The 14626-nt window shown below is 34.1% G+C and overlaps 2 protein-coding genes and 1 pseudogene across 5 annotated transcripts; 2 read left to right on the top strand and 1 right to left on the bottom strand.

Moving 5' to 3' along the window:
• Positions 1-65: 65 nt before the first annotated feature.
• On the bottom strand, positions 66-4959 carry LOC123886928 (annotated as a pseudogene).
• A 1708-nt stretch (positions 4960-6667) lies between these two features.
• LOC123883326 (1-aminocyclopropane-1-carboxylate oxidase homolog 1-like) lies at positions 6668-13873 on the top strand. Its single transcript, XM_045932084.1, has 3 exons — positions 6668-7326; positions 11876-12200; positions 13347-13873. The coding sequence occupies exons 1-3, from the start codon at positions 6785-6787 to the stop codon at positions 13605-13607; spliced, it is 1128 nt and encodes a 375-aa protein (XP_045788040.1). The 5' UTR covers positions 6668-6784; the 3' UTR covers positions 13608-13873.
• On the top strand, positions 8487-11246 carry LOC123883328. Of its 4 annotated transcripts, XM_045932088.1 has the most exons (6): positions 8487-8939; positions 9183-9332; positions 9881-9954; positions 10196-10246; positions 10753-10819; positions 10907-11246. In XM_045932088.1, exons 3-6 carry the CDS (start codon positions 9881-9883, stop codon positions 11039-11041), a joined length of 327 nt encoding a protein of 108 aa, XP_045788044.1. In that variant the 5' UTR covers positions 8487-8939; positions 9183-9332; the 3' UTR covers positions 11042-11246. The 4 variants fall into 4 exon arrangements, 3 of the variants coding, with proteins under 3 accessions (XP_045788044.1, XP_045788042.1, XP_045788043.1); XR_006800159.1 differs by having other exon boundaries at positions 9183-9954; positions 10374-10819; XM_045932086.1 differs by having other exon boundaries at positions 9183-9954.
• Positions 13874-14626: the final 753 nt, after the last annotated feature.

Genomic DNA, 14626 nt, shown 5'->3' with positions numbered 1-14626 from the left:
CTTTATAATGACTATGGTTATTGATGGGAACCTGAAATTTAGAAACATAATTTATAAAATAGAAATAGATCAAACAATGGAAAATATAATATATTGAATAGATAATAAACAAGGAAACTAGATGAAGGAAATAATCCCAATCCCCCCAAACCAAAAGCTCTCTTGAAAAGAAAACACTCTCTTACCACATTCTTTATTACAGTACATCCACAACCCTCACTCGGGTCTGTATCAGTTACTTTATTAGAGATTGACAACGAAACAACTAAAGAGGAAGAGCCACAACTTAGAGAGATATACACTAAGGTTTTTAAGGTTTCCTACACCAACTTTTTCCACTTGAGTGCTAATTGAGAAATAGTCTTTGTAGAAGATCCTTCTTCTTTGGTTGCATTAGAAGCAGCTTCTTTGAACTCCTTCATTTTTTTGCGCAAATTCTTGCCTTCTTCTCCTTCCATTAGACACTTGATCACCTTAGCAACCTCTACCCTTTCCACGATGTCATTTTCATTAACTCTTGGCCTCAATCCCACTTTCATGCCTTCACTTAAAAAAACCGCATTCATTTTCTGCTCAGAAAACAAGGGCCATGTGATTAGTGGCACACCATTCATCACACTCTCGAGGGTTGAATTCCAACCACAATGAGTCAAGAACCCACCAACTGAATTGTGACTAAGGATTTCAATCTGGGTTGCCCATGATGGAATCACCAAACCTTTCTCCTTGGTTCTCTCCAAAAACCCAGAAGGTAAAAATTGCAAAGGGTCAACATCATTTTGTGCCGAAAGATATGCAGCATCGACTGAACTACTTGGTGCTCTTACTACCCATAAGAACTTATGATTACTCAACTCCAAACCCAAAGCCAGCTCAACAATTTGTTCCTGTGAAAGTGTACCCCCACTCCCAAAAGACACATACAAAACTGAACAAGATTGTTGTTTGTCCAACCATGACAGACACTGCAACCCATTAGCATCAATAGAAATTGTTGCTGTCTGGATGATGGGTCCAACAGGATAAACAGAAGGGTTTCCCTCGACACTTCCTTCCTCATTAAGTGCTTTTATAGGACCCCTTTCCATTTCTAAAAAGCTATTAACAAGAATACCATCAGCAATGGGAATGTAATCATGGTTTTTATGTTTTCGGAGTGATCCCTTCTTCTTTTTTTCTCCCTTTTCAAGCCCAAATATTGTTTCGCATGCACTTATGCGCCTCCAACAACCGTCGTGTTTCTGTTAATGCGCCACTGCCATCTGCCGTGCGTACTACGGACACATTCGGTGTCACAAGTTTTCATTTTCGAGCTCTTATACGTATGTTTTTGACGATGTTTACTCTGTTGTGATCGCCAATCTCCTCTTCCTGTTTATCTTTTGGATCTTAATTTTTTACTGCCCCTTTTTGTTTGAAGTTGCAACACTTTTAACCTTTGATTTCAGCAGCTGGAGTGAGCACTGGTCTTTGCAGTTTGATTTTTTTCTTACTGTTAAGCATTGATACTTCTGCCTAGAATGGTGAAGCTTCTGTCTTGAATGGTGAAGGCTCATCTTTTACCTCGTGCTCTTGATGATTAGGCTTTGGTAGCTTTTGCTTTATGGTGGTTCATCATTTTTCATTGGTTTGGTTTGTCATCATTGGTTAATTGTGTTAAGAAACATGACATCCATGGGAGAAGAGAGAAAATAGCTCAAAATGTATAATATTGATGAAGGAAAAATATTACAAAATGAGAAAAGTAAGTGTAAAAGATTACATCAAAGCCTATATATAGGCATCAAGAAACTGCTAACTAATCATCCTAATTACTAACTAACTATATCTTTAACACCCTCCCGCAAGCTAGAAGGTGTTCACAACACTTCTAGCTTGGGATAAGCAATACAAAAGTACATCAAATCAAAAGAAAATACAATGAGAGACGACTCAAATACATCTAGTTGTGCTTAACCATCATAAGGAAGAAAACACAACCCATCAAAGCGAACTAAGGGCAAATGCTTAACCATCAAGTAGAAACCACAACTCCAGGCTAAACTACTCGTAGGAAGCAACAAATCAACGCTTAACCACCATAGGCAGAAACGGAATCATGAAATTCACAAAACGGAATCAAAATTGAAATCAAGAAAACGGAATTCGCAAACGGAAGATGAGAAAAGTGATTTTCTCAGATGGAAAATTAACAGTACTAGAGAATTGAATTTCTCAGGAAAAATAGAAAAGAAAGAGCGATAGAAAATGAAAGTTGAGAAAAATAAATTTTCTCGAGAAAATGCAGCGGAAAATTTTCTTCAAGGTGGATACCAAATTTGCTCTGATACCATGTTAAGAAACATGGCATCCATGGGAGAAGAGAGAAAATAGCTCAAAATGTATAATATTGATGAAGGAAAAATATTACAAAATGAGAAAAGTAAGTGTAAAAGATTACATCAAAGCCTATATATAGGCATCAAGAAACTGCTAACTAATCCTCCTAATTACTAACTAACTATATCTTTAACAAATTGTTTTGGCCTTCTTTGTTGGATTGTCCAAAAGATATATGGTTCAATTTTTTAGTTTAATAATTATGTCAGGTATAATATTTTCTCTTTTAAAGGGTAACTAATGGCATCGGGCGCAACTTGTGTTATGCAATTAGTATCGCATTTCACTACATTCTTCATCGATGCAAGAGCCTAAATATCCGTTGCCGAGAGTCATTCTATACTACGTGTCAGGACACAAGAAGCACGAAAAAGTTAAAACGGCTCAATATTTGTAACAAGTTTAAAGTTTAGTAAATTTTAGCTTCAGAGTGCTAGAATATTATAAAGAATAATGCTTATGTATACGAAAAAGTCAAAACAAGAAAGGCAAGAATCAATATCCACCGTTCATTTCAAACCATTACCCCCATGATTTCTGCCAAAAACAAATATTAACTACAAGCACTACTATTTAGCACATGGCCATAGTGCAATTCTTCTGTTTCGTTTGCCAACTGCTTCGTACCAAATAGTAGGACTCTATTATAAAATATCTTTAATGAGTGTTTTAAGTTACTTCCTAGAATTAGTTTATAATCTTAGAGTATCTTAGACAGCCAGAAGCTTGTAATGACCATAGTTTAACTATCTAAAACAGCCAGAAACAAAATCAATATACAAGGTGAATAATGTACATAGAATTTAGATCTGATAAATCATGACATAACAATATCCAATAAAATTAAGAAACATATATGTCTTACTGAGAAAGAATTATGCAATATCATGATGATCTCTTTCCAGATCAGAAAATCTCATCTAGTAAGGTTTTCTTGATGCCAATAATTCACACTATGCCTGACTGTTATTATAAAGCAGAAAATGTAAAGTAAAATAACAGAGAAGATCATGACCAAAAGATTCTATAAAATTTGTTTTTTCATACCAAATTTCTCCATTTGAGTGCTAATTGAGAAAGAGTCTTTGTAGAAGAACCATCTTCTTTGTGTGCACTATTAGCAGCTTCTTTCAATTCCTTCATATTATTGCGCAATTTCCCACCTACTTCCCCTTCCATGAGACTCTTGATCAACTCAGCAATTTCTACCCTTTCCACAATACCATTTTCATGAAATCTTGGCCTCAATCCCACTTTTAGTCCCTCACTCAATAAAACAGCATTCGTTCTCTGCTCAGCAAACAGAGGCCATGTGATTAGTGGCACACCATGTGCCATACTCTCAAGCGTTGAATTCCAGCCACAATGAGTCAAGAATCCACCAACTGAACTATGACTTAGGATTTGAATCTGAGGTGCCCATGATGGAACAACCATCCCTTGTTCCTTTGTTCTCTCCAAGAACCCAGATGGTAAAAACTGCAAAGGATCAACATCAGACGCCGATAGATACGCAGCATTTGCTAAACTACTTGGTGCTCTTGCAACCCATAAGAACTTATGATTACTCAATTCCAAACCTAAAGCAAGCTCATCAATTTGTTCTTGTGAAAGTGTACCACCACTTCCAAAAGACACATACAAAACTGAACTAGGTTTTTGTTTATCCAACCATGACAAACACTCCAAACTATTAGCATCATCCTTAGATGCTTCTGTTCCCTTTTGGATAATAGGTCCAACAGCATACACAAGAGGGTTACCACTTCCTTCTTCAGCCAGTGCTTCTATAGAACCTTTTTCAATTTCTAAGAAACTATTAATAAGAATCCCATCAACAAGACGAAATCTTTTAATACGTTGAAGTAAATATTTGTAAGATTCACTTGATCTATTTTGAGCTTGGTCAACAAGATCTCTACCGTGAATCGGTACACAACCCGGTATTTGAATAGGTTGATTAGGAAGATCTCTGTACTCACCTGATGTTTCTTTATCATGTTTGAACATATAGAAGTATGTAGACAAAGTGGTGGCTGCAGAAGGGAAGTAAACATAGGACAACATGTTGAAATCTTTAGCCAAATCAAGTGCTGCAATTGCAAAAGAATCAACTATCAAGGCTACAAAGGGTGTCCTTAAAGTTAAGGACTTCAAAGCCTGATGTATAGATGGTAAGGAATGAGTGAGTGTGAGTTGTAGTTGAATTTCTAAAGGAACTCCTTGTGGTAAGTCTTTGGAATCCACTGGTGGAAGAAAAATACTGTTGATGTTTGATGGAAGATTTTGAAGGATTGATTTTGAATCAGATGAGAGAGAACTATGTGAGGGGATGAAGCATGTGATATGAATGTATGGATGATGGTGAACAAGTAGTTTGGAGAATTGAAGAATTGGAAATAAGTGGCTATAACCAACACCTGGAACAACTGCAATATGAATTGATTTCTCCATTCACCTGGAAATTTGTTGTCAAGTTTACAGCTTCTCAGGTGAAGTGTTTTTCTGATAAAAGAGATAAGATAAATGGTTTTTTTTAGGTGGGTTGTGAAAAGAAAATAATGGTACACAACCTGGAACCTTTTTTTTTTTTTTGATAAGCACGCAACCTGGAACCTTAAATTTATCATGTATTGGTTTTTTTTTTTTTGGGTGTTTTTATGATGTTTTTAGTGACATCAAAGCCTGACTTGAGTTGAGGCGGCTATTACTCCTGTCTTTACTCCTGTCTTTAATGGTTTGTTTGGATAAGAAAGGAAAGTTTAAGGAAAGAAAGTGGTAGGAATGAAAGTAAGTGGAAAATGAAGGGAAAGTGAGATGATTTTGTAGTTGTTTGGTTTGAATGAAAGTAAGAAGAAACTGAAAGGAAAGATAGATGTGTATTTAATAATTGACATTACTATCCCTATATAACATAGAAATATTATTATTATATAAAAATAAAATTATTATAATATTCTGTGAATAACAAGTGACAAATCCTTTTGTAAAAGAAATGGAAATATTCAAATGAAAAAAAAAAATGAGGCATGAGGAATTGAAAAGCATTTAATTAAAAAAAACGAAAAAGTACATGACGTGTAGTAAAAAACAGTCTTATATGGGAGGGTGTTTTTGTCTTTACGCAAGTTACATATGCATTCTGTGGTTTCCACTCTAATTTGGACGGAAATGTTTTAGGACGTGGGGTCCACCAAAAGAGCACTTTCTTTTCTTTCTGACAAAACAACCAAACAAGGGAAGCACGTTTTTCCATAAACTTTCTATCCTTCCTTCTATCCCTCCTCTCACTTTCCCTAGAAACAAACATAGTGCAAAAGTATTGTTAAAAAATACTATGCTAAATTACATTTTTGGCCCTCTAACTTTCACAAAATTGTATTGGATTCCTAACTTTCATAATAGTACTTTTGGCCCCATTGATTTTGACAAAGTCAATATACACATGGACAACAACTCACATGCCACGTCAGCATGTTATGTGAGTCACACTGTCCACATGTGGTGACTTGCTGATGTGGCATGTGAGTCACATTTCATGTGAGTTACATTTATGTTAAAAAAACATATCAACATATTAGGGAGTCAGACGCAAAAGTGAAATTTAGCCAAAATACTAATGATCAATTTTAATTAATTTTCAAATATTAATAGGTTTTTTGAATTGTATTTTCTAGTAATTTTTTTTTATAACAATTGTACTTTCTAATTAATATTGTTTATGTGAAATGGTTAAATGAATCAATTCACATATTACAAAGGGAAAAAAGTTACTTAATATTATCTTTTCCTTATCCATATAAGTCCCAAATTATTTTATTTTTGAGAGGTAGAGGAAGTCCAAATTTTTCAATGGATTGTCCCAATCATGAAATTACCACTTTAACTAATCAATTAACTTTTTGTCATTTGGAAGAATTGTTCTAGCTTAAAATTGAGTTGAATGCATCCATTTAAGGGTCTAATAATTTAGAGCAATGTCTAATGGGGTCGGTTTATTTTGTCCATACACAAATTATCAAATTTGTTGTCCACTTTAGGCCCGTTTAGATCGGCTTATTATTGAATTTATGCGAAATAATTTATACAAATAAATACACTTTTATATATTATTATAAGTTTTCAAAATAGCTTACGAGAAAACAACTTATAAATATACAATATTTATCGGTGAAAACTTATGAATTAATCTAAAAGTTGATTTATTTGCATAAATTATTTTCATAAGTTCAAAAATAAGTCAAATCTAAACGGATTCCATGTACCATTATGGTGATTGATAAAAAAAAAATCTACATTTTCGATTAGAATTGTCAGTGCTACAATGCTCCCATTTGTGATGATGCAGATCCATAAAGTGATTTAAGCTTGAGAAACTGCATCCACAATATTGATAAGGAAACAAATGGAAATCTCTAAAAACAGTGAAATTTCAGTGACAACAAAACATGACTATGATAGAGTAAGTGAGGTCAAAGCATTTGATGAAACAAAAGATGGTGTTAAAGGACTTGTTGATGCTTCTGTCACAAAAATTCCTCGCATGTTCCATCATAAATTCGACAAGGATTTATCTTCAACTTCAAGCAACATCACCAAACTTGATGTTCCTACTATTGACCTTGTTGATATTCATCAAGATCCAACAAGAAGGAAAATAGTTGTTGAGCAAATTAGAGAGGCATCTGAGAAATGGGGTTTCTTTCAAATTGTTAATCATGGAATTGAAGTGAGTGTTTTGGATGAGATGAAGAATGGAGTGATTAGATTCTATGAGCAAGATTCTGAAGTGAAAAGAGAACTATACTCACGTGAACCTTTGAGGCCTTTGGTTTATAATAGCAACTTTGATCTTTATACTTCGGCAGCTGCTTGTTGGAGGGATACCTTTTCTTGTCTTATGGCTCCAAAATCTCCTAAACCAGAAGATTTGCCATCAGTATGCAGGTATATTATAGATATAATCTTTAATTTCACCACCAGTATCCTACCCACCGAACCACCTAATTTGGTTCGGGAGTCGGTTCTGACATAAAGTGGTTTCAGTCCCCTTTCGATCGCAGTTGCGGGGGGATCAAACTCTTTAACTCAATCTACTACTACAGTTCTCACTCATGGACATAAGTAAAAGCTACCAGTTCCTTACTCAAAGAACTCGTAACGGTACTCTTGAGTTCACAACCCTAAAAACCTTTGGATTGGAGTAGAAACTCGATCCTACTAATTACGTAGAACCATGAACCATCAAGTGAGTTCGAGGTGGTTCATGCTTTTTATATAAGTTGTTGTACGCTAAGGCAAAGGTTGTAACCATGCGTCATGCGTGCCGTAAGCGGGCTCTGGTGGGGGAACCCGTAGGAAGGGGGGACAACCTCGAGCTTATGACACCGGCCTACCGATCCTACGTAGGATCTCTAACCTGACTTACGTTGCTAACAATAGCCTAGGATCAGGATGATGCAAAATCAAGGAATAGTAAAAAACACTCCGACTTTTAAGAAAAGATATATTATATCTAAGTCGTGTCACGTTCCTTAATATTGCCGTGAAGTATGGTTAAAAACTTTGGTGTTGCGGTAAAGGTTGCAGTCACAGGGTTTATTTTTCATAAAAAAATGATTTGAATTTATTTGGTTATGTCTATTAGGAATTTTGTACATGCAAGAGTTATATATTTTGGCCTTACATCTCTGACCAATTGTACTTACATCTCTGACTACAGAGCGGGGCTGCGGTACCTTTCTATTAATCAAACTTAGAGTTTACAGAGTAAAACTCACTAGTACAAATATGACATATTACTAAAGGTTTTACATCAGTGGAAGAGATGTCAGATGTGAAAAGTAAAATAGAGTACTCTTTACATCTGGTTTCAATTGTACTTGATATGAAAAATACATAGACACAACTATTACATCTGATCAAAATATCCCCCAGAAGCAAAACTAAATGCGGTGGCAATTCTGTAATTATTGCAAAAATTGTCTAAAGTGTATTTTTTTATTTGAAGGGAAATTATCATAAGCTTGATGCACGCAAAAAAACAAAACAACCTAATCTTCTCTCATCAGCTTCACGCACACAAAGAACAAACCGAACCCTAGCTTTCAATTTCACCAAATTGATCGAACTAGTTCAACAAATCTTTGTTTCAGCAAATCGTTCACTCTCTCACTCGATCGAACTATCCCTCTCTCTCTCTCTCACACCCGTTCTCCCTCGAACCCTACCCTCCAATCTCTTTCACTGAATCACAAATTCCAATCCCTAATTGAAGAATCAAGGCTTACTGAACCCAAATAGAAGCTCAATGAAACGAATCAAAGCTGATTTTGGGTTTTCGGTCGGAGGGAGAGGAACAAGCTGAGAGAGCTTTGATTCTATTCTCACACAGTGGTGGTCGCATACCTGTTCTCTCACTATCGAACTCTCACAATCTCGTCATCTCTCTCATTGATGATTACCTAATTGCAGAATCAAGGCTCACTGATAAACGGAAATTACATGAATTGAAGCTCTCTCGTCCCAAATCGAAGCTCTCCGACTGAAAACGCAAACAGGTATTGATTCTATTCTCAATTTTTATTCTTAAAATTATGTTCTTAGTTTGGTACTCTGTCAGATCTGTTTATGTTTTCTTAGTTTTTTTTTTCATTTAAAGTTTCAATGATTTTTTTGTCTGGTATACTGGAAATTATATGATAGTGATTTTTTTTTCTTAGTTTTCTTTCAATGAGAATGGATTCTTTGTCTTTCTAGCCAGCAGATCTTTGAATAAAATTTTAGGTTCTATATTTTTACAGGATAGCAAAGGCTTTGAACAGTTGTAGTGCTAGCACTGGTGACATTATCAGTACCACATTGAGGCTCAAACAAGAGCTTGAAACTATAATACACAAACACAAGAGATTGTGACATGTTTCTTATGTGATTATCAGCTCTCCCCTGAAGAGGTTTGAATTATTGTTTGATGTTTTACCATCGGCACGTGGCTTTGTGAATCAAATAACTGAATTATATTCTTTCTTAAACTTAATTTTTGATCATCTGTAGATAAATGCACTTAGAGATGAAGATTTGAATGAAAAACGTTTTCAAAGTTTTGAGATAGTAGCTTAATTGGTTTCACATGTGGCTCACTTTAAGGCTATATGCTAACAAGTGTCTTGCTGTAGGGTGCTTCAATTTGTTGAAGCTTTGATGCTAATAACTTGTTCTCTGTGTTTCAAATTGATAAGGGTTACATATTTACTTGATTGCTTATGACTTTTATGTTTTTGTTGTTAAATTATGTTTTAAAGGGATGAAGATTTGAACCATTTTCTGCACTGATTTACTTTATCTAAGCTCGGTAAGATTATGAGTTGAACACTAATATGTATATCATCGTGTATATCATGGAATCACCGGTTTGTTGGTGAATTGGTTTTCAATGGCCAAATTAGACTTTCTTTGTTAGTTATGAGATTCACTACCAAGATGACTGCAATATCTGTATTAGATGCAATCTGTTGAATGGTCTTTGAAGGAACCAAATGCTATGGGCTTATCAACTGTAGGGAAGGATGGAAAACAGTAAGATCAGCCTCTCTCTCTCTCTATATTTTTTAAATACTCTTGTACAGTGATAGATCACTAAATGCGTATTCTATATTTTTTTGGTTATATAATTCTAGTTTATATCAGAATAATCAGTTGTCATATTTTCATAATCCTATGTTTGAACTCTTGAGCTTAATTAAAATGAATTTCTGTCCTACCATAATATTTTCAATATTGGAACATTTTCAAATTAATCTACTTCCATTGGCTGCAGCTCATCACAGATAGTATTGCTAAAAGGCTTCGACAAGGATGCATTTGTGTGGTCAGTAATAAACTTGTTAGTATATATATTATGGCAAAATGAACTAGTATAGAACTTGTTAGTATATATTCTTGTAATTTTAAATAAGTTTTAGAGGTTTTATTTTATGTTGTTGGAAGTATATCAGTATCAATGTGGTCCTTGTACCTGTTAAAGTCAGAGTGTAAAAATGGAGAAATTACTAAGAGAATCAAAAGGACAATCATTGACTCAGGCTGAGTTTCTCTCTTATTTGAAGTTCGACGTTGTTTAGCTTGAGTTTTGGTATGTTGCTATTTAGGAGCTCTTAGGCCTTGTGAACTGTCTTGATTTGATGACAGTGTTGGTGTTGTAATTTAGCTTGAAGCATGATTTCAATGAACTGCTTGTTAAATTGATGCAAAGGTGATAAAGTATACTTAATTCACATGGACTGCTTGTTAAATTGATTTCAAATTATTATCACATTTATATTTTGGTACGTGTATTGGGCTAAGAAAAAGTTGTAAACTGTGTGCATTGATCAGGTCAGATGAATATCTATTTGGAAGTTATAACCAGAATCTTCCCAGGAATATTTCCGTCGTAAAAGAAGTAAGTAGAAACAATTTACGTTGTGAAATATGGATTTATTTGAATCAATATATTTTCTTGTATGTGTAATGGTATATTTTCTTATAGATTTTTTCTGGACCTAACCGCCTGGGAACTGAGGAAGCTATTATTGAGATGATTGACTTCATGGAAAAACATGGTGGAATGGGAATTGGAACTGACGAAGCATCAAGCGCAACTATACCTTCCTCTAGTTATTAGGCTTCAAATTGGAACTAAAGGAGGTGCATAATTTACTGCTTTTAAATTGAATAGTATAATATTCAACATTTGCACATACAAATAATACAAATAGGCAATAATTTTTGTTTTCTTGAATAGTATAATATACAACATTTGCACATGCATATTTTATCTAGATTATACATGTAAAAATGTAATGATATAAGTAAAGTGTATGTTGTTGATCTGGATTGATTTCAATGTGTGCATACTCGTATTTAACTCAAATATGAATATTTTTCAATGTGATCTGGATTGATTTCTGCCAGGAGGTATATATATATATATGCATGTGGGTTAAAAAAAAATCAGGATTTAAAATAAAAAAACCTCGTGTCAAAAAAAAAATTAAAAAAAACCAAGGATTTTTTTTAAAAAAAAGTGAACATTTCACATCTGGTTGATAGTTTAGCCAGATGTAAAAGGTTCAATTAAAATAAAAAACAAAATTTGAAAAAATGGTCTTCACATCAGTTGACGTACGAAAACAGAGGTAAAAAGTGTAGATTTTACATCTGGCTGTGTCAGATGTAAAACGTGTAAACTTACTATATCTTGTGCGTCTACATCTGACCGCGGCCAGATGTAAAATGCGTTTTTGGCCAGATGTAAAAAGTGTTTTTTCTACTAGTGACTTGTGTTTAAATATTACGGTCTTGTTTACAAAATTACCCCTGAACTATGAGCCTTGCTTGAGCAACTTGCCAATTTATCAATAAACCTCGAGTCATATCTAACAATATCATATCTTTGTAACAGATTTTGATAATAGCTGAGATTAAACACTAAGATATTATGTGCATATGGTTGCAGAGATATACTGCTGGAATACACAAAACAAGTTATGAAACTGGGAAATGTATTGTTTGAGTTATTATCAGAAGCACTTGGATTGAATCCAAACTACTTAAATGACATGATGAGATGCGATGATGGACTTGCAATTGCTGGCCATTACTATCCTTCTTGTCCTGAACCAGAATTGACTTTAGGAGCAGCCAGACATAGCGATATTGACTTTATCACTGTGCTTCTGCAAGATCATATTGGTGGCCTCCAAGTTCTTCATGAAAATAATTGGGTTGATGTATCACCTCTTCCTGGTGCTCTTGTAATCAACATTGGCGATCTTCTACAGGTAATTTTTATTGAGATTTTTTTACACCGTCAGTTAATCACAATTCTATCATTTTTATGACTTTTAAGATTAATATGATCAAAATCAAATGTTTGTAATAATCCAACAGTTATGATCAATCGACAATATAAAATTGTTAATGCATATGAACTAAGCTCATTTTCATCTTTTGCTTGTTTTTTGTTTGGATAATTTCTTGTGATTGTATAGTTTTAAAAAGAGTGAAAGATGCAATTTTTCTTTATTCATATTTCAGTCTTGTTTCATCATGATTCATAATATTACTTTTTAAAACATGAGTTCTTCGGATGAACAATTATTGTCCAGACTTTATTTACCTCGCCGCTGAACTCAAGATTATCATATTCATTCCCTTATGAACCGGAAGGTTAACACCGGTTGTGAATAGAATTAAAAACTCACACCAATAGTACTTTGATGTGTACGTGCAGCAAAAAGAGTAGCAACCGATAACCAAGTAATGCAATAATGATCACGAACAAAAATGAGAAACACAATCAAAGAGAAGAAAACCACACAATATTGTTTACCCATTTCAGTCCAACAAAGGCATACACATGGGGAAAGAGCAGTCTTCCGTTCTACTAATCAATTGAGTTTTGTTACACAAAGATTCACAAAGGAGTTACAAGAATTAACCTTCGATCCTAGTTCTACCATTTTCTCGAATCTCCCAAAAGCATTCAACTTTTAACCCTAAAGGTTTCCTCTTTCGATCTATCTAAGATTGCTTTCTTTGTTTTTCACTCACTCAAACATTATGTTGTTTATATATCGGCATCAATCTACTTATAATATTGCATTGCAAGACATAACTTTATGGACTACAGCTTACCAAACAAGATTGTTAGTCTTGCACATTAAGAAATATTCTTGTGGCCCATATATATCTCGCCAGCCAATATTGTTAATCTTGCACTTCAAGAGATATCCTTATAGTCCATATGTCTTGCCAACCGAGATTACTAGTCTTGCACTTCAAGAAATATCCTTGTAACCCACATATTTTGCTAAACAAGTAGCTTAATAATTTTGAGTCATACACAACAACACCGATAAAAAAAAGGCATGAATATTTACTTTTTTTTTGTTGATTAACTAAATTAACAAATTTGTTGAAAACAGCTTATAACAAATGACAAATTCAAGAGTGTTGAGCACAGAGTGGTGGCAAACCATGTAGGTCCTAGAGTATCAGTTGCAAGCTTTTTTAGAAGTTTTCAGCCATCAACAAGGCTTTATGGTCCTATAAAGGAATTAGTATCAGAAGATAATCCTCCAATGTACAAGGAAACTACAGTTCAGGATTATGTTGAATTCTCCATGGCAAGAGGCTTTGATGGAATAACTTCTTCTTTGCCATATTTCAAGATTGGAAATTTCTGATGCACACACAACAAATGTGGTTTAACATGTTTACATTATAATTAAAAGAACTTTGTAAAATTTACTTTGCTATATTTGGTACATGCACATGCGGCATCTTTTTTTTATTGTTCCAAACTTGGCATACATTTAGATTCTATATTTGTGTGGATGTATTAGAGTCAGGATCCGTTGATACCAGGTGTCAAACTTTATATTGTGACACCAAATCTAGACCGTTATTTAAGTTTAATCCGATGGCTTAGATTTATTAACTTGAAACCTCACATAATAGTTCTCTACTCTCCCAGGGGTGCGCTCGCTCTCTTGTTAGCTGCCTGGTTTGTCGGTGCATTTATCATCGATTCATCGTCTAAAGACCAGTCTTGCATGAAAAATTTGATCTTTTTGTTCGTTTCCTCTCTATAAGTTTGTTAAATATTGTTTTTAGCCATATATGATTTTCTCCCAAATTTTTTGCCCTAAAAAGTTCTGTTGCTTTATGGTAGGCACACTGATAAATCAAAGATTGCTAAAATATGATAATATGAAACACAAAAAACCATCTTTCATATTATTAATTCACAAAGAATTAATTATATTGGAGGGAAAAAAAAGCTTTTTTCCACAAACTCCATGAAGAACATGTTGATAACACCCACGCCATTAAAATAAGTTAAGGACAAATTTTCAAAGGAAAATAAATTAAGAGGCAAGAGGTCGAAACAAGAGGACCAAACATTGTTCTCATCTGGGAGTAAAAACGAGGAGTAATTTTGTGAGTAATGATCAAGTGGGCATAATTGAAGAATAAACATGGACCATTAGATCAATTAAAATCGATGGATAAGATTTGGTGTTAAAATTAACTTTAACACATGGTGTCAACGGATCTGACACGATGTATTATTGGTCTCAAAAGGAACATTCATTATTATTATTATTATTATTATTATTATTATGTCAAAAAAAATTAATTATTACTTATGTGAAATGGTTAAATGAATTACTTCATGTATTACAAAAGGGAAAAAATATTG

This window comes from Trifolium pratense, linkage group LG5 (genome assembly GCF_020283565.1).
Source record: "Trifolium pratense cultivar HEN17-A07 linkage group LG5, ARS_RC_1.1, whole genome shotgun sequence".
Classification (NCBI taxonomy): Eukaryota; Viridiplantae; Streptophyta; class Magnoliopsida; order Fabales; family Fabaceae; genus Trifolium; species Trifolium pratense.
This window is presented reverse-complemented; position numbering and strand designations above follow the sequence as displayed.

Coding starts and splice junctions, on each gene's coding strand:
- LOC123883326 (XM_045932084.1), top strand. CDS start 6,785: ATGGAAATCTCTAAAAACAGTGAAATTTCAGTGACAACAAAACATGAC. Junction 7,327..11,875: donor GATTTGCCATCAGTATGCAG/GTATATTATAGA, acceptor ATATGGTTGCAG/AGATATACTGCTGGAATACA. Junction 12,201..13,346: donor ACATTGGCGATCTTCTACAG/GTAATTTTTATT, acceptor TGTTGAAAACAG/CTTATAACAAATGACAAATT.
- LOC123883328 (XM_045932088.1), top strand. CDS start 9,881: ATGCAATCTGTTGAATGGTCTTTGAAGGAACCAAATGCTATGGGCTTA. Junction 9,955..10,195: donor GTAGGGAAGGATGGAAAACA/GTAAGATCAGCC, acceptor CATTGGCTGCAG/CTCATCACAGATAGTATTGC. Junction 10,820..10,906: donor ATATTTCCGTCGTAAAAGAA/GTAAGTAGAAAC, acceptor ATTTTCTTATAG/ATTTTTTCTGGACCTAACCG.